At 36.0% G+C, this 23527-nt stretch overlaps 2 protein-coding genes across 9 annotated transcripts in view; one reads left to right on the top strand and one right to left on the bottom strand.

The window, feature by feature from the left end:
• Nucleotides 1-496: 496 nt before the first annotated feature.
• AKNAD1 (AKNA domain containing 1) lies at nucleotides 497-16138 on the bottom strand. Of its 3 annotated transcripts, none has more exons than XM_025170600.2 (15): nucleotides 16054-16138; nucleotides 14269-15345; nucleotides 12899-12958; nucleotides 11456-11597; nucleotides 11189-11331; nucleotides 11024-11083; nucleotides 9660-9793; nucleotides 8543-8693; nucleotides 7965-8134; nucleotides 5567-5657; nucleotides 5355-5431; nucleotides 3934-4034; nucleotides 2502-2586; nucleotides 2061-2208; nucleotides 497-1227 (listed from the first exon to the last, which is right to left on the bottom strand). In XM_025170600.2, exons 2-15 carry the CDS (start codon nucleotides 15259-15261, stop codon nucleotides 1084-1086), a joined length of 2499 nt encoding a protein of 832 aa, XP_025026368.2. In that variant the 5' UTR covers nucleotides 15262-15345; nucleotides 16054-16138; the 3' UTR covers nucleotides 497-1083. The 3 variants fall into 3 exon arrangements, with proteins under 3 accessions (XP_025026368.2, XP_025026367.2, XP_088010104.1); XM_025170599.2 differs by having other exon boundaries at nucleotides 16042-16130; XM_088153978.1 differs by having other exon boundaries at nucleotides 15283-15345; nucleotides 16042-16130.
• Nucleotides 16139-19947: 3809 nt separating this feature from the next.
• The window catches only part of GPSM2 (G protein signaling modulator 2), a 35612-nt gene continuing 32032 nt past the window's right edge, over nucleotides 19948-23527 (top strand). For 2 of the 6 annotated variants that reach the window (XM_007434343.3, XM_025170590.2), the window contains exon 1: nucleotides 19949-20237. The gene's annotated coding sequence lies outside the window, so the exon portion shown is untranslated. Of the gene's footprint in view, nucleotides 20238-20404; nucleotides 20427-20454; nucleotides 20477-23527 lie in introns of those variants that run through there. The other 4 variants (XR_003085374.2, XM_025170592.2, XM_088153261.1 and 1 more) reach the window with 4 other exon arrangements.

Genomic DNA, 23527 nt, shown 5'->3' with positions numbered 1-23527 from the left:
TGCTGCTTGTATTGTAGGATTAGATTTTTTTTGTGTGTGTTTTGAATATGAGTGGTCAGACACCATAATAAATATTAATGGTTACATCTAGGTATTCCCTGCTTGATCAAGGGACAAGGTCTCACATTTGTTTTTTCTTTCAGTATCTTCTCTCCAAACAGGGAACCAAAACTAGATTAGAAGGAGAAGCAACATTCACATTCCAGTTTCAGATCAATATAGCATTGTTACACTACAGGATCTCTTCATTCTAGCCAATAATTAGGCTGAACAACCCAACCTGGCTTCAGCCATGAAGGCTGGATGGCCTCTTCAGCAATAACTTAATTCAAGTTTTCCTTTGATACATTTCCCACCCATAGGCAAACTTGGAAGGAAAAAAAAAGTAGAGACAACCTTTTCTCTAGAGCTCTATGAGATTCATTCTTTCTGGCCATGAATTTCCTTTTCTTTGAATACATTTAATAGATAATGGCTTCTGACAAGATGATATGAACAGAGTGAACAAAATTGTACTGACAGTCACTCAGATTGGTTCCAGCCTTCACTCTGCATGTCTTTGATGGTAACTTAGGTCCCGTTATCTGGGACTCCTGATCCACAACCTTCGAGGAAGTAGGTAGAATGCTGTCTTGGTTGTCCTCTGCTACTTGTTTTGATCCCTGCCCTTCCTGGCTTGCACAGGAAGCTGGTGGGATGGTGCTGATGGGAATGAGTAAGATACCTCTGGGACATGGGAAATGTTGGTGCATTCAAGGGATGAATATGAGTATCATTACTGACTACTTCCATTTATGAATGTAGATAACATCACATGTCAGGTATGATATTTTATTACAAAGAACCATATACTTTTTAAGAAAACAAAAACATTTTATGATCTAAAATTGAGTAAGATACTGTTTGGTATATCTAAGATGATATGTGGCATAACAAAAATAATTAGATTTATTTAGAACATGGGATTTAGCTACATCAAAACCAACATGAGAAGTTTCTTTCTTTTTACAATGGTATATTTAATTTTTTTATGCATGGAAGTCTTCTCTCTTTTAGATTCAGTTTATTCTTCAAAATGCACTGTCAGTACTGATGAGCTGTGCCGCTGGATAATGCCTGAATTTTAACCTTGGCTAAATCTTCTAAGACAGCTTGCATCATGTGTTCTGTTGTTTTCTTCAAATTGTTTGCCGCCTGAATAGCATGATCCAAAGTGGAGTTTAATATCTGTTAAGGACAAAACTTGATAATTATCAAACATTTAGTTATTTATTTATCAAGTTTGTCACTGCCCATCTCGTTGAAATGACTCTGAGCAGTTTACAACAAAGATAAAATTAATTAAAATACAATATAGAACAGTCCTAATAATAAATAGCTTCCAAGAAAGATGGAGAGTTGGCGAATAATTCAAGGGAGCATCATCAGGGCGCTAACCACCCCCAGGGACAGTTAGAGCCCATCTCGCCCCATGCACACTGGCAGAGCCAGGTCTTTAATCCTTTTTGGAAAGCCAGGAGGGTAGGGGCCTGCCACACCTCTAGGGGGAGAATACGTTTTTAACCAGATTAAACAACCTATTTTTAACTATTTGATTGACTGATTGGTTTATATAGCTACCCTAGTCAGCACACAACTCAGAGCGGCATACTTCACCAATAAACAATAAAAAGTCAACAAAAACCACATAATAGGCCAAAGCTTAAAAACCCAGAGCAACCACATACGAACACACAAAGTGCTGGGGAAAAAACCCATCCAACAGGTCATATTACTTCCAGACCCGATGCCTAAGGAAGAAAGCAGGAATTTAACGTCTTTTGAAAGGCAAGCAGAATCAGGGCCAACCAAAATCTAAGCGGGGATGTTACTCCAACAGAGAAGGCGTGTGTTCTAGGTCCTGTCAGATGACACTGCCTAAGCAACAGGACTGAGAGCATGCCAACCATGTCTAATCTTCTTGTAAATTTCTTAAATTTAAATATCTGAAATGTAAATTTCTCAAACTTTTCACCAACTACCAAACAATATTGCTTTTGTAAGTAATGATCCTCTCTTACCATGCTATTTGTGTCTTTGCTTCGCCTTTTTCTCCGATTACTGATCGACTGCCTTCCACTGATATTCCTACCAGAGAGGTACTGTGGTGAAAGGATAATGGTATCATGCATCTTTGAATAGCGCGTTTGGGGAATATTTAGATTCTGCCTAAAAAGAAGACAGAGCAAAAGAAAATAAGAAGAAAAACGTTAATGCAACAATACATTCCATGTTTAATATGCAAAATGTAGAAGCCTGGCTAGCGAAGAGCTGAACTCAAGGTGTTAATTATGCATTGTTTCTCAGGCTGCTTTCATGCATTTAAGCACAAGAGAAAAGGCTTACATCCAAAAATTACAATTTTCCCCTTTAACTTAAATATATCTGCAGAATTAAGATTTTACAGAAGTATAAGTCTGCATAGCTGGGTATAGATTGGTTCAAACTATAATAGATCTTACCTGTCACATAATCTGTCTATAAAATATTCTCTTTGTTTATCTTTACAAATCCTTTGAAGGGCAATGCTATTCTTTTGTGAAGAACCTGAAAATAATTATAAATAAATATTAAATAAGCATATTGGCTAACCTCAGTTCCTGCCCTAATTATTTAAAAGCTTTGAATTATTATAATACTGCCTTTTAATTATTAGAAAAGAAGACTCTGAAGTAAGTAACATAGTCCTTTTGCTAGGAGATAGCAATTTATAAAGGCTATGAAAAGATTAAGGTACGTCACTATGGAGAGCTAGATTACAGACTATTTAATTCTGCTCTAGTGTGATCAGGCTTTTTCTACAGCAATACAGAATACAATGCCGTACAAGCAGAAATGTATTTGTATAATGAGATTTTCTTTGCTGCTATCTTGCTGCAAACTCTGTTTCCACAGATTTGTTCTGTAAGACCAAAGAAATAATTTGAGCCTCAAGAGACAGCGCTGAATCCAAGTGTGCTCTCATGCACAGGTCTGCTTCTTCAGGGGAAGGGCAGTCCCACCCAGAATAGGCAATTCACCACATTCCTAGACAGAAATTTCCACCAGCTTTGTGGTTCATGATTAACTTTTTCTGGATACAGATAGTTTAGTATAGATATCTAATATAACTGCTAAGCTGAATTACATAATACATTACAAGACTGTGTACAGGTCCAAATTTGAAGGGGGAAAGTGGAGCCCTTGCAGGCATGTATATTATACCTGTTTGACCTCTTTAAATCAAATGCATCTTTTCTAGGTTTGCATCTAAATTCAGAAAAAAAGCTTATTTAAGGAGTTACTGACAGGTACATCTCTCCAAATCATGTCTCTCTTTTGAATCTAGAACACTCAAAGCACTAATAGATTACATGTGAGATTGCCCTTGAAAAATGATTCAAAAGCTCCAGGTGGTACATAATTCTAGCTGGTTTGTCATAGTGAGCATGTCAATTCTGACCCAGTTACATGACCACGACGTATTCACTACTGAGATCCTAAAAGCTTATGAAGGAGCACATCATCTCATATCAGTCTGCTCATGCATTATGACCATGATCAGAAGGCCTCCCTAGTTTCTTCAATAAGAAACATGTAAATCATCTACAAAGGCAGATTTTTTTTTCTGCAATGGCATTCTAATTTTGGAATTACTTCTAAACTGTAATCTTTTAGGTGTGAAGTAAAATATTTTATTTGTATGAGTGTGAATGCATGCATGTGTATGTACAGTATGTCTCCAGTATACTGTACTGTACAGTATACTGTACTGTATGTACAGTATACCTGGAGAGATACATTTATAAGCCTCTCAACTTTATTCTTTTATGTTAGGGTGAGAAATGGATATTTGATTTTTTTGTAAATGAGACTGGATTATGATAACACTTAAAGTATACATAGTTTATGTACCTGTTACATCTAAATCCAGTGGCTTTTCTTCAAAGGAGATTGAAAATTTTTCATAGTCAGAATTTCCTCTGTTTGCTTTTCTGTATTCCATTTTTTTATTTCTATATTAAAATGACAATATAGCACAGAGATTTAACTGAAATTTAATAGCAAACATGCAGGTTAGAAATGGTGCAAATCCCATACAGGTAGTTTTCAACTTATAACCATTTGTTTAGTGATTGTTTGAAGTTACAACACCACTGAAAAGTGACCAGTCTTTGCACTTATGATCATCGCAGCATCCCGCATTCATGTGATCAAAATTCAGGTGCTTGGCAACCGGCATGTGTTCACAACGGTTGCACCATCCCAGGGTCATGTGATCGCCATTTTCAATCTTCCCAGCTGGCTTGTGACAAGCAAAATCCATGGGGAACTGTGTGATTCATTTAATGACCGCTGCAAAAAATGTTGTAAAATTGGGTGTGGTCATGTGATGGCTCGTTTAATGACTGCACCACTTAATGAATTTTCTGGGCCCTATTGTCATAAGTTGAGGACTACCTATACATGCTTATTCAGAAACAAATCTTGCTAATCTTAGCAATCTTCCTAGGCAAGTGGGTCTTGCAGTCTTATATTCACTTACGTAGGGGTATGTATGACTCAGCTGAGCTCACTTCTAAGTAAACATGTATAGGCTTGTTGTATAAGTCTGTGGGGTAAACTACTTTTTTTTGGTATTTTATATTGATAAGAATGCTAATTTGATTCACATTAGGTATAGCAATATACATACTAACCTATTAGAAGAACAGGAGTATATATGATTTCTTGATAACTGTATTTTCAATCTAGGATGTATAATAATAATATGCTCATCGGTAGAATGTCTCACTCTTCCAATAACATAGTTATCTGAAACATAAGCTAACCTTCCTATGGAAAATATTACAGGTAAAAAAGTGATTACTGGATGCCTTTTATTAGAATGATTTCATGTACTGATTAAAACACAAATGTTTATTTTTATCTTGTTCTACCTTGTTCTTTCAGTACAGTGAAATCAGCCACATTAGATTCTTGACTGTCTGAAATTGCTAAAGCTGAAGATCTTATTTTCCAATAATTTAAATTCCTGATGGGAATGAAAAAAAAATTAGCATTGTATAGTATCAGATTACTATGTGAGGAGATCTGAACTTAATTTGATTGACATTTTGATACCTGGCCAAATAGTAGCAACATGTGATTTAAAAAAATTACCAGCAGTAGCTATAATTCTATCTATAAAACACTCAGAACTTTATGCAGTGAGATTGTCATATTGGACAATATTTGGTTTTGATTCAAGAGAAAAGTGCCTAAAATGAAGCAATATGGTTAGAAAAGGCAGGGAGAGGGGCAAACAGCATATCTAATATATTTTGGGAACTTACCCATCTGTATTTTCTTGTCCTTTATTATAATTCTGATTTATTTTAAGGGGTCTGTAGTATTGTTCAAATTCTTCAATCTTAAATATAAAAAATATTGAGAGAGTGACTAATTAATTAAGCAATAAAATGCCAGACAACTCAGCACCTTCATTTGATTCATTTACTGTACTGAACCATTCAGCAGATTAACTTTAAATATGAAATTGACTTACATGAATAGATTGCTTATTTGTTAGCTCTCTTGCTTTGTCCACAGATGCCATTGTTTTTTCACAGATATTTTTCTTTTGCAATTCTAGATGACTATGGAGAAAGCAAAATATGAATCTTTAAAAATTCCTCATTAATGTAGATATTTTGTAAGAATGCTGTTTAATTTCAGCCCTGATAGCAGGTTTCTTCAAATTTGAAGAATATCACTATATATGTCTCAATCCTACATACAGATTTAGTGGTAGCTACCATGGATGTCATTTGATAATGAACATTTAATCATATTCTTTAAAAAAATGGATTAAAATCTTCAGCAGCAATCACTTGATTTACAGTGGGGCAAAAAAGTATTTAGTCAGCCACCAATTGTGCAAGTTCTCCCACTTAAAAAGATGAGAGAGGCCTGCAATTTTCATCATAGGTATACCTCAACTATGAGAGACAAAATGGGGGAAAAAATCCAGAAAATCACATTGTCTGATTTTTAAAGAATTTATTTGCAAATCATGGTGGAAAATAAGTATTTGGTCAATATCAAAAGTTCATCTCAATACTTTGTTATATATCCTTTGTTGGCAATGACAGAGGTCAAACGTTTTCTGTAAGTCTTCACAAGGTTTTCACACACTGTTGCTGGTATTTTGGCCCATTCCTCCATGCAGATCTCCTCTAGAGCAGTGATGTTTTGGGGCTGTCGCTGGGCAACACGGACTTTCAACTCCTTCCAAAGGTTTTCCATGGGGTTGAGATCTGGAGACTGGCTAGGCCACTCCAGGACCTTGAAATGCTTCTTACGAAGCCACTCCTTTGTTGCCCGGGCGGTGTGTTTGGGATCATTGTCATGCTGAAAGACCCAGCCATGTTTCATCTTCAATGCCCTTGCTGATGGAAGGAGGTGTTCACTCAAAATCTCACGATACATGGCCCCATTCATTCTTTCCTTTACACGGATCAGTTGTCCTGGTCCCTTTGCAGAAAAACAGCCCCAAAGCATGATGTTTCCACCCCCATGCTTCACAGTAGGTATGGTGTTCTTTGGATGCAACTCAGCATTCTCTCTCCTCCAAACACGACAAGTTGAGTTTAGACCAAAACGTTCTACTTTGGTTTCATCTGACCATATGACATTCTCCCAATCCTCTTCTGGATATCTAAATGCTCTCTAGCAAACTTCAGACGGGCCCAGACATGTACTGGCTTAAGCAGGGGGACACATCTGGCACTGCAGGATTTGAGTCCCTGGTGGCATAGTGTGTTACTGATGGTAGCCTTTGTTACTTTGGTCCCAGCTCTCTGCAGGTCATTCACTAGGTCCCCCTGTGTGGTTCTGGGATTTTTGCTCACCATTCTTGTGATCATTTTGACCCCACAGGGTGAGATCTTACATGGAGCCCCAGATCAAGGGAGATTATCAGTGGTCTTGTATGTCTTCCATTTTCTAATTATTGCTCCCACAGTTGATTTCTTCACACCAAGCTGCTTGCCTATTGCAGATTCAGTCTTCCCAGCCTGGTGCAGATCTACAATTTTGTTTCTGGTGTCCTTCAACAGCTCTTTGGTCTTGGCCATAATGGAGTTTGAAGTGTAACTGTTTGAGGTTGTGGACAGGTGTCTTTTATACTGATAACAAGGTCAAACAGGTGCCATTACTACAGGTAACAAGTGGAGGACAGAGGAGCCTCTTAAAGAAGTAGTTACAGGTCTGTGAGAGCCAGACATCTTGCTTGTTTGTAGGTGACCAAATACTTATTTTCCACCATGATTTGCAAATAAATTCTTTAAAAATCAGACAATGTGATTTTCTGGATTTTTTTTCTCATTTTGTCTCTCATAGTTGAGGTATACCTATGATGAAAATTACAGGCCTCTCTCATCTTTTTAAGTGGGAGAACTTGCACAATTGGTGGCTGACTAAATACTTTTTTGCCCCACTGTATGTAACAGGCATAATTTTAAAAGAAATAACCAGTATAACAAGTCATGTGAGTCCCAGAAAAGCTGATACAAAGCAAACCACCTTGGAAAATAAGTTTCCTAAAACTGATGTCATGGCCATTGGTGTTGGAAGAAAAAAACAACATTCTTAATTTATACTGGGTCATATGTAAAAGAGCACTCTGAATCCTAACTAATATATTTAGATAATTTCAGTTTTTATCCACCCCATTCTTTCACACAAGCCTAAATTTCAGCTTGTGTTCTGAGATATCTCAACTGGCAAGCCATTGTTAGTGCTTATCTTTCAAAATATAACTGGAAGTCTACTTTTCAATTTATCTTTGGAGAGTAATAGGCATTACAACTTTACTTGGAATATCATTTCAACTAAGCCAGAGGAACATAATTACTTAATTTAATCATTGTCTTCAGTGATTCTCATAAAAGTTCTATCCTTACTTTTGCTGGAAGGGATGGTTGCTATCACCTTGTATAGATTTTTTATATGCTTTCTGCGTAGTTAATTCTATAGGATGTCTTAGATTCTTCCAATAGTTCTCATTTTGGGGAATATTTACTCCTGCAACATTCCTTTTTGGAGATTCGCTGATGCTTCTAATCAAAGGACTCTGAAAGAAGCATAATAAGAGAAATACAGAAAGCACAATATATAATCTACTTAAAATGTGCAGCAAACAAAAGGTATTGAAAGTGCCCTGTTTTTGCTTACAAAATGCTGATTAAGATTATAGGTATATGACCTGGCTTGCTATAAGACCTGGATGATTGAGAAAAATTGCAATTTTTATTTGCATATTTATAGAAAAGGCTATAATTTTGAAAAGAGTTTTCTTGGAGAAATTAACAACAACAAAACACGAAAGGTTCAGTGTCTACTACATATCAGAAAATTATTATTTTTTTAATTCCTCTGGACTGAAGACTTCAATACATTATTTTCTTTATTCTCTAATCAGCTGCAGTAATAGCTCCAGGAAAGGACATCAAGACTTAAAAAATATGGAATAATGGCTTACCTCAGAATAGCTTGAACAAGCAGGAGCCTGATGGGGTTTGAGTGACGGTGATATTATATATGTTGAGGAATATGGACTGAATGTCTTCTCAATTTTCTCTTTGATATCTTCAAGGAGCATCCCAAGTTTAAATATTTCCCCTTCTACTTTTCTAAATACAAATACCAAAAAAAAAAAAAAAAACCCACCCCAAATTATATGTAATTAATATGTTTTGTTCTTTCATTATCAGATATACGATATGGAAGAACAGAAAAATAAATGAGAAATCAGAAATTGAAACACTAAATTTATGATATTTAATGTTTAATGTTTGCTGAAAACTGTGATGTTGAATGGTAAAATTCAGAATGTCTGCAGTCATGAAAATGTTAATTAGATTAGCAAGAAACAATTTAGCTTTGGAGGAGGAATTTGGTAGACAGTTCTATAAAGAACCAAGAAGAAAAATGAGGCCTATACTTTGAACTAGCGAAAGGCACAGTTTCAAACCCCCCCCCCAGCTATCTTTTTCTATGGTGCCTACATTTTTTTAATAATAATAAAGCTAAGCATAGAGAAACTTTACTGCTCTTACTCCTATACTTTTAACTGTGACAATGGGGTGAGGTGGTTGCTACCTATTCAATTATTTTAAATTTTGTCTCTGGTGTGTCCTTATTCATACTATCCAGAATTATATAAAGTGTGAAGTATTTTTTTTCCCAATGGAAAACATGACGACAGTAAATACTGGATTTTTAAATAAAAGGCTGTTTTCTTCAAGGACTTATCCTAATTTCAAAACTGTCATACCTCTTTACCTGAACCTTCATTTTCTCCAAAATCTGCTTCTCCATCCAATTTGTGGAAAGATTTTCACTTGCTTCCCCAACCACCCGCATCTCCCAATTGCATCCCTGAACATGAATTACTCCCACAAAGAACAGAGTAGAAAGAAAATTCAGGTCAGATCTATTCAATGCTTTTTGAAAACAGGGTTCAAATATATATTCTTAACTAAAATCAAGCATCAATAAGGTTTATTTCTAGGTACACAGGACCAGATTGCAAAGTTAAGAAAATAGTGAAGATAAATTTATTAATAGCTATTTATTTTAAAAAACTAATACTGGACCTGTTAGGATCAAATTCTCCAATATTTCTTGAAGAATGCTTATGATTTTGAAGTTGCAAAGCATGATGCTTTTCCTTGGTAGCTATATAATTCTGTTCCAGTTGCTCTAGTTGTTCTTTTAAAAGTTGCAAAAACTTCATCAAAAATAATAAAATCATTTAATTCCATGTCAATTTGACTATAAATAATTGAAATATTAAATGCATCTCAAATATATAATACTAATAACTTTGGGAGAAACAATATAAACAGAATTACTAAATCTGAATGACCTTACATTAAACTTTCTAAACTGATCTCCAGCTTTAAATGCTGCCAAGCATGGCAGATCAAGACACATTCCTTGAAGACTATTATCATTTTGCCATTTCAGCACTTAAATACCTCTTCTATGAAAATACATGCTTGTCTTGTTAAAATATCCAAATTATACGTTACTGTACATGTTTTCTATGCATAATTCTACATGCACTTTTCGTGCAGATGAAATCCATGCACATGTGGGCTTCTCAGTCCAAATGAACAGAAGAAGAGGCAACATCACACAAAACAGTATTTTCATACACCTGTCTGCACGGTAGAAGTTATATTGACACTGCGGGCTAAGGGATTCTCTGTACACTAGTGGTTTCCATTCTGTGCTACAAAACTGTACTGAGTGCACGTTTAAAATAAACTATTTTGTTAACTTTCAACGCAGGATACTCAAGTCATAGTTATATTTATAAAGAGTCTTTTGTTCACCCATTTACGTCATGAAATATACGCAGCAAATTGGCTTTACGTGTTATTCTGAAATGATAAAAATCATGCATTATTGCATATATAGCCAAGAGACTGAATCCAAGCTGCTATAGCAACTTTAACTCTGCCAAAGACCAGTTTAGGAAAACTGAGATGGAATGCAATTGTTGTGCTGTTATGTGAGTAACTTTAGGGATTGCTATACTGACAAACATTTCCTTATCGGGGGAAAAAAAAGAAAACCGAACATCCTATAGTGGCCAAAACAGAGTGTGTAAAGGGCAGATTTGAGCTAAAGCTTCATTATTCCTCTGGTACAGTCCCAGATTAGTCTGAATCTGCTAAAATTTCCCTCTTATTGAAACAAATTAGAAAAAACAAAACAAAACACCAGTTTAAGTAAGGAGAAAATGCTGCCTGTCAACAAGTTCTGCCCTGCATGGAGTGAATCAGTGGTGTGTGAATAATGGATCTCTGCCATGTAATTTTCCCTTCGGCCTAGGATTGCTTAGTAAATTAAACTTAGTTCTTACTGAAGTCAATTAGATCTACATCATGGAACTGCATAATCTTCAAATGGAGCTACTATCTTTTAAAAGTAAATATGAAGGTGAATTTACCTGAAGGTGTTCTTGTACTGAGAATACATCCTGTTTAATACACTCAGAAAATATATCAACCTTTAAAAAAAAAAGAAAAGAATACATTGCATTTCAACATGCAGATGAGACATTAATAAAATAGGTCAAGTTCCAAACATTTAAAAATGAGACATGTAGTGTTACATTTGCTTTCAGCTCTTCAGTCTGCTTCTTTAATGTCTGTTCCTTGTCATCTGTTATATTTTGCAGAAAAGGAGGGTTCACAGATGATCCTCTTACTGTATCAGCTGACGGTAATGATGAAGTTATTTTTTTAGACTGTGATTCTACGAAACAAAATTAAAAAGAGATTAAATAAAAAGCCTGGAAAATTTTATCATAAATAGTATACAGAGCAAACAAATTAGGGGTAGCAACAATCTGCTTTTTTGAATAGCCTCATTAAAGTACCTGAATGAGGGGATTGGGAGAAATCAAGCATGTCCTCCACGGGTATGGTTACAGGTGAAAATACAAACATTTTGGAAGCTATTCCAGTACTTTGTGCTTTAGTATTAAGTTCTGAGGTATGCGAATTTGAGCAATGAGGTATCTGTGAAAATACAGACATTCACTGAAAAATACAAAATCCGCATTAACAATAAAAGCATTCACTTGCCTCTCTCAGCTGTCCCATCCTTTTAGCAGCTATAAACAATAATTTTGTAATTTAAATAAACAATTTCTAAACATTACTGTACTTTACTTATTCTAAATATTTATATACATCCTGGAGTAGAACCTCCAGTGTGGCTTACAAGGTAAGCACACAGATAAAATATAACCAATAACAAGATATTAAATCAGGAGAGAAAATAAACAATAATTTTGTCATGTTAAATTAAAAACTTCTAAACATTGTTACACTTTGTGAACTCTGAAATTTACAGAGCAGCCTACTAAAACAAGGCAAGCATGTAGATAAAATTTTACAAAAAATATTATAAATTAAGTTAGAGGGAAAAATATATTAGGGAATTAATCCTATTGTCCCTGATTTTATAATGAATAATTTTAATCATGGGGTGATTTGAAAGGGAAATAAATAAAGTTTAAGACTGTTGAATAATGAAGGGTAAAGCAAACAAACTGGTTTCTATTTGAAACAAGTGGAAAAAAATTGAAAAAAACACCTGGCACGATTTTCAGAATTGAGGAAAAAAAAAAAGAACTAAGGGAAGAAGCTGAGGAAGACAGTTGGGAGCAAATTAAGGCATCACATAGACACCAGCATTGTGGTGAAACAGTAAGAAAGTGGAGAATAACAGCTAGCTGGTTATTTTTCCTGCCCAGCATTTCAAAAATGACATTTCTAACTATGTTAATGACAAACTGCAGCAGCCCCACGTTGTCACAGAAACCATGAAGTCATGATTTGCTCCACAAAAGATAGTTTGGGAACAGACACCGAGATTCCAAAATAGTGATTACTGAGGTTCTCAACAACACTGTGAATATCTCAAGGAATTTCTCTTCCTTTAAGTATATACTGTGGCCTCTTTACTCACCTTCAGAAGCCCTCTTCCAGAAGCAGAAATGAGGTTATTAAATACGTGAGAGTTTCTTCAGCTGAGGTGCCGTGTTTATAGAAAATGGTCCCTATGAAGCTTACTTTTATCTATGTCAATATTTTCATTGCCCCAGGCAAAAACATTCTTCCTGCTGGACATTTTAATAGTTTTGTATTCAATTTGATTTTAAATGCCCATTGTACCATGGAATAATAGAATTTAAGTTTTGTGCACTATGTGTCATGTACAATTTATGGTAGGGCTTTAGGAAAAGAAAATGCATTATTTTTATTAAGAAGTTATCCTCAATAATGAATTTAATTTCTTATTCTGGGAGATTTACCTTAGGACTAAACCTTAGATGATCAATATGGTTTTGAACCTCAGCTTGTTTTGTCAGCATCTATTGTTTGAAAAGATACAATAAAAAAGTTTTGAATGTGGGTAATATTTTCAGTACATATAACATTAATTGTACTGTTACAATAACATAAGACAGGGGTCAGCACCATTTCAGGCTATAGTAAAGTCCCTCAAATCACCTGAAATCTTATGAGGTTTTAGCAATTTTACTCTGAGATCTCGTGGGATCTTGCATAACAATGCCCAAATCTTACAAGGTTTTGTATATTTTAAGAAGTGTAGAATTAAAAGGAGTTTAATTCTAATTGATTTTGGTTGGTTGCAGGTGTCATTTTGGGGGCAGATGGACACTTGAGTATCCAGAGGTGCAGATTTGCTGATCCATGTCATAGGATATTCAAAAGCATTCTAACTTCTAGGAGACATAAGCTGTTAACAAATACCACAAGAACTGTGAAGAAAGAAAAAAAGAGTTTGGTTCACAAAAAAATTACAGAGTAAAGCACATGTTATTAGACAGGAAGATAACACATATGAAACAGCTTTATTTATTATTTGTTTATTAGACCTATATGGCCACCAAACTGGACATTCAAGGGAGCATACAATAAAAACTAAAAAAAAAAATACAGAATGCAAAAAAAATACAAAAAGATATGATGAAATGGGAAAATACATTAAAAATGTATGATTGGAAAGGAAGACTGGAAAGTGAGCCTAACTGTTAATATGGCTGAAACGCTAATTTGTAGAAAATGCCACATGCAAAGAAGGTCCTGAGCCAGTACATTGCCACTAAATTAGCTACTACTGTGATATTGCTAGAAATTTATACTGGCTTAATGGCTTGGAACCCAGGAATTGTCATTATTGTTTATCATAATGATAATTTATGTCATTATCATAAAGAACAATGACAATTCTTTCCATAGCCACCATTGATCCAAAGGCTGATTGCAGGACCCTCCTGGGTTTACAGCAAAGGGGGGGGGGGATTGGCAGAAAATCAGAAACCATCCTTACATGTAATTTCTAATTGTTAGAGCTCCATTAAATTTCAGTTCATATACAGATTCTTCAGCACATGTATGTCAGACTGCATTTAGTACACTATAATTGTGTGCATATTAAGAAATATTTTTCATTCTATTAATAGGACCTACTAAGAAGATTTAGGATTACAGCCAAAAAAATCCAGAATCCAAAGGAATCTCCCTGGTACTTAAATTAACAAAAATTTAAAGTAGGCTTTCAGCAGTTATTTGGAGACTTAACCCAAAAATCAGTGATTGAATTTATCCTGATAGAAGCAGACCTAGCTTACATGCAGAGAAATCACAATTAATCTACCTCTAGTTGTTGATTGAGTTCAAATATTCCTTTTTCTTCTTCTTGATTTTTGATTGTATCAGATTCCAAAAATGTAATTGCTTCTAGAACATCTTTACTAAACAAATTTAGGGAAGATTTGGTTCTTTTAAATACAAAGCTTTCGTTATTTCCTTTTAATTCTTCGGCTTTTGGGGCAATCTCAGAGGAATCACGAAGCCTATAATAAACCTGGTGCTCACTGTATTTGGGATTATGAAAATATTCAGCGTTTTCCAGAAAATATTCTTGGTTTTGATACTCTTCTTTGGGGGTCAAGATATAATTTAAGTCTTCATTAATTGCAGGTTCTTTCTGAATTACAAATTGTGAATTATCCACTTTGCAGTATTTGCTATTACAGACAAGATTATTAGCACTCTCGGGCATTAGAGATGCCTCATCTTGGGTCAAATTCCAATTTTTGACAACTGAGTTACAATTTACTTTTCTTTCAATATTCTTTATTTCTTCTTCTGGGCAAAATATCCCTGTATTTTCTGAAATCTTAATTTTATTTAGCACTGTTTCATCAAAACTGTCAGTAAATGATATCTCTGGGATAGTCTCAGAATCAATTAATTGGCATGTTGTTAAGTCTTCTTTTGGAAAATGACGTAAAAGGACATCTGCCATTTTTGAGTTTAAAAACTCTTCATTTCTTCCTGAACTGTTAAAACCCCCAACTTGTATTTCCTTTTCTGTTGTCATGGTAAATTCTATGTCATTTTTTTTGGTCAACAGTGCCATATTTGTCTTCCTTTGAGATAGCTGTATTTTGCAATCTGATTGTTCTTTTGTATGGCTGCTCATAGGAGAAGGTGTCAATGTGGAAACACTTGGAGAGGCATGTTCTACAGAAATAAATGCTTCCCAATTCAGTGAATCACAACTATATTGATCTCTGTCTTGTAGATCTCCATCATAAGGCAAATCTTCTTGTTCATTGTCAGTGTTGTCTTCAGAGTAAAGCATATCAAATTATTAGTCACTTACTTTTCATACAGTCAACGCTGTTACACTGTAATATTTTGATCATATTCTGCATGACTTCAAGTTCTGTAAGATTTGAGAGAACAAATGTAATAATCTGAGTTATGTATAAGACACAATTAAATCTTGTAAACCTTTAATTTCCCTTCTGTAAAATTTTCATAGACTCATTGTTTGACATATGCATTTGTTGTAAAGAAGTCTATGTGATTACCTAAGAATCTAGCTTATGTTGAAGACAAATATACCTACAACTCTTATACCCAAAATTTATAAAGTTTAACTAAATAAAAGTTTTATTGGAGATTGCATAGTATCTATGGAGAGTTATGCACATGAAAGCAATGATATCAGCTATATCAACTGAGTTATGGCTTCACATGTGATTAAAATACACACATGCATGTGGATTGTTATGTTATATAAAATTTCCTGCAACATTCCTACTTTCTATATAAATAAACTCACTAATTTAATTTGCCCATCTTGAAACACACTAGGATGGCAGAACTTCATTTGGATCTAGGTCATACATTCTGAAGTGCAAACAAACTTAACATTAACATCTGCATTCTTTTTTTCCCCAAGACACATTAATTTTTCTTCCAATACACATAATCGCCTAATAAAGGTCTTTATGTGTATTTATGTGTATTCTGCTAATGACATCCATATATAGAGAAAATAAAAATGTCATTATATAGACAAAAAATAGAAATAGTACATATATATAGAAAACATAATGGTAAAGCAATAATGTACCTTTATACTTACTACAGGAAAATGTTTAATTTTCCAAGAAACCAAGATAGTTCTAGCAGGCGAAATAAAAATTCTTACACAGCTTTCTGTAATCTAGTTTATGCTCTAACCAAGATATAGAGCTCTGTTTCATTAGGTGTATTTTATTACGTCAGTTGTAATTTTATACTGAACACAGCAGACTTGGAGAAGTACAGTACCTTTAATAATGCAACCATTCACCTTGCTATTTATCATTCTACTTTTATCCTGACATTATTCAGTGATACCATAAATGGAATAAAGAGTAACAAGCCAACGCTTTTGAAACCCTGGTGGGAAAGTCAAATTGAGCTTAATCTATTTATCAACCAATGTTTATTTTCACCGGGGCTAATTATGATGTGTTTGGAAGTGAAATATAACATTTGAGGGTCTCATAAGCATGCTTACTTACACTGTAAGAACTTTCAATGATTTATAGGAGAAGGTATGTGCAAATTAATTATTTACTATTACACCGGTCACCATCTGGGACTGCTTCCCAAGATAATGAGCAGACCTTTGCACCACAAAGCCTTCATGAATTATCTCGACTGTTAATTTCCAGGATTGTTAGCCAAGTAGTAGTTGTAAAGGGATGACATCACAGTGCATTCCTGCCAGTATTTGGAAATCCTTCAAGATACTTTTCTTAATTATTTCACTGCATATTTTAGTGAAATATAAAACAACCATTTGCATCCTAAAAAACACTTACTACCAGCAGAGTTGGTTCAATCATGTAATTTGAGAATGGACAAAGAAGTGGTACACCTATCCCCCGATGTAATCTTTCCCCCGTAGAATCTTCCTCTGCATAACCACCCTGTCTTCCCCTCCTTCCCTCCACTTCATCCCAATGTATTTAATCCTACATCAGTCAAGACACTCCATGCATCTGATGTAGTGAGCTGCTTATGTGTCAGAAAAATAAAATGTGTTAATCTTAAGAGGTGTTACCACATTCTTTCTGATTTTAGCCATACTATAAAATCTCTTCCTGTACTTATGGAAAAGGAAGTAGATGTTTGCTTAGCAACATGTTTGCTTGCTCTTCCGCAAAATAAACTCGTAGTTGTGGCTGGCATTAAAAGCTGTGGGGCCTCAATGAAAGAACTTCATTACTGTGCTGAACCAAAAGCACAACAAGTCCATGAAGCCGAGAAATGGCCTCTTCAGGCAGGTTTTTCAAAAATAAACACCCACCATGAATATGCAAGCCAACAGAAAGGCAGAATGTAAATTGAACAAACAACTATATAATAAATGCTGGTGAGTGTTGATGCTGATGCTGCTCTTGATACTATATTTTTTTTTGTAGTAATCTAATTCCCAAAGGTATAACCATAACATACACAGACCCTTTTTGACCAGTTTCTGAAGGATATACCTAAGATCACGCAGAACTCTTCCCTAAAGAGGAAAGTAGCAATGTGACAAGCATATGTACAGTTGTTATGGAGCAGTTTTACTGTAACAAAGTATGAAATAGGCCTTGTGCCACTCAACAGGAATGCTGTCTCACAAAAAGGAGCACAAAGTAAAAAAGGCAGATGCCTTGGACCTACGTATACACATTCTCCCTCCAATGCTTAGCACAAGAAATCAGCTGATTATATTTGCTAATGCTTACCCCATGGCAGACGTATTTTTTCTACCACCAGCATGCAAATAAGGCAGTCCTTTTCATCTGAAGGAATGTTTTTAGGAGTTAAAAGTTGCACTTCCTAGCAGTTAAGTTTATTCTAATTAAAGAGCAAAGGAAGTTGTTTTTCTTTAAGCTATATATTTTTTAAAAATTTCCTTACAATTCATTATCAACATTTGTGTTACAAGGCTCAAGCACACAGTGAGAAACAGAAGGCTCTACACTTCATGGAGCCCTAATATTTATGCATATCTATTTATATGTATGTATAGTTGGACAGGGTACATGTACACATCAGAAAGCGAAGTTGCAGAGGGTCAAAGATGCTGAACCAACAAATGAATGTTATTCAAAAGCAAAAATGTACTGATTTGTGGAGTCCTTGGTGTTCTCTGAGCTTGGTTGTTTGCTTGAAGATGTTTCATTACCCGATTAGGTAACATTATTTGACTCCACAGTTCAACCCTGAGCTACGTATATTCGGTTCTACTGTATTGGATATACTGATTTGGCAAGAGACCAGAAAATTTTATCTATCCCTACCTAAAATATAGGGAGTGTTCAAACAGTATTCCTCTAAATACTGAATCAGGATTGTCCTACTTTGCTTATTAGGCTTCACTGATTAACTGATAAAAAGCAAATATCAGAAACTCTAAATTCCCAGTGAAATACTTAAAAAGATATCTAGTTACTTATTTTAGAAAAGCAGCTACTTTTCTGAATGAATGCAGAAATTGCATGTGGTACTCATTGTAAGAAAGGATCATGAATCTCTGGTAGTTGGATCACAGAAAAATAATATTGCATGACTGAAGGGAATAGCAAACTATTGCTTTCTAGAATGTGTGGCCTGTTAAACACTTAATAATATGGTTCCCTTATGTTGACTACACCCTTGTCCCAGATACGTTGCACCACCACAGCAGGCTTTTTGGATGAGCACGTTCCGGCTGCCAAGCAAGAGTTACAGATGTTGTTTCCTCTCTACCTCTTCCTGGGTGAATACATTTATTTTGAATTAGTGCCAAGAACTGTTGGTGAGTAACTGTAATTATTTTTACTACCCCACCCTTTCTGTAGCCATACCAATTTCATTAACGTTCCTTTTATAATTTAAAAGGAAAAAGGAAAATTCCATCCCCAGCTACATAGCTTTGGTAAAACCATACTTAATCATTAGTTCTGGACTTGCTTAATAGTTAATTCAACAAGCTGGATCCATGTAACTCAAGTAGGCCAAAATGTGGTTCGTTGGTTTGTGGATCAGAGTTGTGCAAACACAATATTGTCTGAACATAGGGTTACTGTTGTGGGGGAAAAACTGGACAGTACTATGTACATCACCTTGGACTCCAAGAAAAGGCAGGATATGTATCCAGCAAATGAACGAGGAAAGGTATTAATGCAATTCTTGGTTATCTACTTTCTAGAGGGAATCCTCAAAAAGGACTTGATAGGTGAACTGTATTTATTTACTTACTACATTTGTTAATTGCCCCAACTTACAACTTTGGATGGTGTACAAGAGAGAAAAAAGCCCAAAGATATACAAATAATAAAGTAATAACCAAAGATACAGTAGTAGTATGCATGCATAGAAGAACTCCGTGCAATAATCAGCTGGAACCCAAAGCTAGGTCATAATAGGCTGAGGGATGCATATTTCTCAACGCATAACAGGCAATTAAAAACACTTCCCAGAGAACAGAGGCATGTATATTAATTTTCTGAACCAGTTCAGCAACGGGGGGAAATGCAACTTGCGGCATGACTGGTTTTTCACAGACGCTGTCCTGAGCTTCACTCACACTATCCAGAACGACGACCACTTCTCTATACACTCCCTTGTGCAGGAGTGCCAGGGAACTCCCACCGATTGTACAAAAAAAAGAGGTGACGAAGGGGCGGTCTAATCTATATTACGTGGTCTTGTCAATACATTTAGGTAACCCCTCCTCCTTTGCGGCGGACCTTTTCTAACCGCCCGAAAGAGAAGCGAGGGAGGCTGCCGCTTTAACTCCCTCTACCCCCGCCACCTCCTTGGTATATAAATCTAACCCTAGGAAATGCCCACGTGACTCCAAACCCTTACGGTGTTCAAAGAGGGAGAGGGCAGGGCTCATCAACTTCACCCTCTTCTTCTGATTGGCCAATGCAAAAGATGCCGAGGGGACTGCGGTGGGTGGAACAGCGCTCGATAAAAGTAAGACTGCGCCTTAAATAAGAGAAAAGGGCATGTCTGCAAGGCGCGTGCGCTGTGTGGCGCGAGCGCGCGGATGGCCGTTTTTTTTCCCTTCCTCGTCACGCACGGAGGCGGCCGGGGAGCGCTCTTGACTGGGCAGGTGAAAAGCAAAGTGGGGCGCCCCTCCCCTTCCGTTTTTCTGGGGTCTTGGGGTTCAGCCTTAAGTTGGTTGCGACACCTCTGTTAGCTCTGGAGATCGAGGGACAGCCCTCCGCAAGCTTCCCGGAGCAACTGAAATGAAGTGAGAGAAGAGGATCCCCTTCGTGGGCACCGCTGAGCCTGGTATTGCTGGGGAGTTTGCCAGCGGCCTGTGTGTGCGTGGAGAAGAAATGAGGGAAAGGGAAGAAGCCGCCCCTCGAGATAGTGGGACCCGGGAGAAGGAGGGCTGCCTGTGGCTGGGAGTCGAGATATTTAAAGGGGAGCCATTTTGAAGAAAACCATGCCGGGAGGAGGGAGCAGGAATGGATTCGCGTGAGTTTGTTAGGAAAGGACTGCATTTTCATTAGTCAGAAGCCTCGGAGGTAAGGGAGAAGATGTGTTTTCCCGTACTTAGGGACATGGACATTATCTGGGTAGGAAAAAACAATAAGTATCCCAAAATGGAGAAGCAAAACAAGACGATGTGCCTCGTATGTTTCGGTGAAAATCAGCAAACCCCTCTCGCATTATGCTGGCACGATTTATTTTCTTTGCTCTGCTCTGGAAATGATATGTATTTGTGTTGTCTTCGGAAAGTTGGCCCCTCATCTGTATTTAAACTTTTTGGGTTGGGATGTCCTGGCATAGATGGATGTCATGCAGGATGTTTCTAGGATCCAAAAGAACTTTACCATGCCCCTAACACAGGTTGCTTAAAAGCGTTCTCTTACCGTGCAATTCTTACTCTTTGATTGGAAGCCTGTAGAGAACTAGGTTCTTCTTTCATTATAAAGTTGTTTGTGTAGGTATAGTTGTGCCAAAGTTCTGTTTCTAGCACTTGTTTAATATTTAGCCATTTTTATTATTTCTCCTCATAATTATTGAATATGTGTAGTACATTTTCTCCAGCAGGTAAAAAAATTAATGCAGATGAAATAATAGGTCTGATTTGCCATTATGAATTTGCCATTCAGAAGTTATAACTAAAACCAGTAAAGCTTGCTGCGAGTCCTTAAAACTCTGGACTATCTTTTAATGTAGAAAATATTAGCTAGGGTTTGGGGAGTTTTCATCCATAATGAGGGCTTTACTAGTTCTCTGCTTCTCATAAAAGTTACTTCCGAAGGCTGAACATATTGCATGGATTCTGGTCATTAATAATACTTGAATATCTTACTCATATTATGTAAACCGATTTCAAAGATAACTTTATGGAATAATTTAGATTGATGACAACTAATTATATTTATCTATTCCAATAAAATCCAAGGGAGATCTTCAAATTCTGAATTAGTGTCTGATGTAAGTCATGGACTGGATGAGGCAGATTTGGCATTGTTGATTCAATGCTGGATGGGATTGTGCTCCCCTAGAAGATCTAAGTGTTGTTTTGGTGTTCTTGACACAGGGTTGCTGTTGAAAAAAATTTCAGAAGTTTCTTCCAGGCCTAGATGCTGTGGTCAAGTTATTATATTGAAATATAACAGCTCTTTCCAGATGCAATAATTCAAAGTGATTTTATGACTTTAAAAGTCATGTCCACCTGGCAATCAAATTATCTATAGGACCACATTCTCATATGAGTGTGTCCTGGCTTTAACATCAGTGAGGAGGTGTTTTTCTTTTGCCAACTTCAGAGATGCATCTGGTAGAATCACAAGGTATAGCAGGCTGTTCTCAGAAATAGTATTTTTTTTTTTTTTTTTGGTTTTGTTCAGCTGACAGCCAGAGTTGTTTTGGGTCAGGTGGAGATTTTGAATTTAAGCTGTTTTCTTCTCTGAAATTAGATTTATTTTTCTTGGGTGCTTATTGCATATTTTATTGAATAATAATACATTTACAGTTATATCCAATTTTACTTTGAAGTGTTTAACAAAAAGTACATAGTACATTTTTCTCAGTATTAATACTGTGAGGGAGGTTGGGTTGAGAGTGTCTGGCCCAAAGTCACCTAGTGAGCTTTCATAGCTGAGTGTAATCTTAAATTTGGGTCTCTTTGAGCCTAGTCCAAAATCTTAAGTATTGCAGCACACTTGCTCTCTCTGTTTTGAGTTTTTAATTTATATGTGTGTAATTATAATTCTAGCTTTCAGTTTTATTAGCTGTTTTGTATTCCATTTTTAGTGAAAAAGAGTCACTAACTAGAATCTTACTGTATTCATGATCAGAATTGCTAAACAAATTGCTCCTACTAAGAACAGCCATGCATTACACCCACAGAATTGAGGAAGAATGATTGATCTGCTAAGTTTTGGATCTTATTTTAATACTGTTACTATTTACCATTTAATTATCATAAAATGCCATGTGTTAACATTGACTACAATGTAGCATTCTTAAAATAATTGAAGAAAGTAGATTTAGACATGCTTTATGGAGGGTTGTGCTGTGGCATGTTTATCTTTTTTGCTGCAAATTTTGAAGGTGTTAATGTTACATTTTTCATTTACAGATAAGGAACTGAGGCTGAGAAATAGCATTTTGCACTAAGGATAGCTGAGTAAGAATTGAACAAGAGTTATTGGTTTTTGGTGCTTTCTATTGTTACCCATTTGTTCTTGTTATGATACTGGTAGTGCCAGCATGAAAAAGATATCTCTGTGCCTTGCCATGAATGGTTAATTTTTAAAATGGATTGTCAACAGTTTCTGATGTAATTTCTAGTGAAAACTGCCCTCCTTGTTCTGATTATTAGACCAGCCTTTCTCAACCTGGTCCATTCAAGATACATTGCTGGCTAGAGGGTGGGGTTAGGGTTAGGATTAGCCCTAATTAAATCTACAGCTGAGTGATACTTACCAAGATTGATGTGGAGGTATAATTCTTTCTGGCGGAAAGAATTTCAGTGGCTTGCAGTGTGGAGAAAAGAAGGGATAACCCTTATTTCCCCAACTGCCCTGCTGTTGAAAATCTACTTGTGTGTAACAGATTTTTTAAAATAGGACTTTCTTTAATCCAATTTTTGTTGGATTAAAAATAATTTTTATTGTATGGAAGACGAGATGGGATGAGGAGGAAAGCCCCATGAGCCAAAGACTCTGCACGCTAACCTAGAGAGAGTTCCCTATTGAATTTCATGCACCTACTAGACCAACTCCTCATTTAGCAAACACAATCTGTTCCAACAACTTGTTGTTAAGTGAAATGGTCACTAAGCAAACATGTGACTGAGAGATGCTGTGAAGATAGCTCATTGCTGCTGTCTCTTTTAGATAAAATTATCTTGTGCAGCTTTGCCAGCGTTACTCTCACTGCATTGTTGTCAGATGCAGAAATCTGGTTGTGTGTGCATTGGTCAAAAAATGATTTTTTTTACTACCATTTATTACTATCATAATTGCGAACAGTTGCTAATCAAGGTAGTTGCTAAACAAAGAGTATTTGTAGTAATTAACTTCAGGATTTCAGCAATACATTAATTTCTGTGTATAGAT

Source organism: Python bivittatus, unplaced genomic scaffold (genome assembly GCF_059951505.1).
Source record: "Python bivittatus isolate LINGU-HERP-01145 unplaced genomic scaffold, Pbiv_v1 ctg000700_np1212, whole genome shotgun sequence".
NCBI classification, from domain to species: Eukaryota; Metazoa; Chordata; class Lepidosauria; order Squamata; family Pythonidae; genus Python; species Python bivittatus.
Note: the sequence above shows the minus strand (reverse complement) of the source record. Positions and strands in the feature narration are given on the sequence as shown.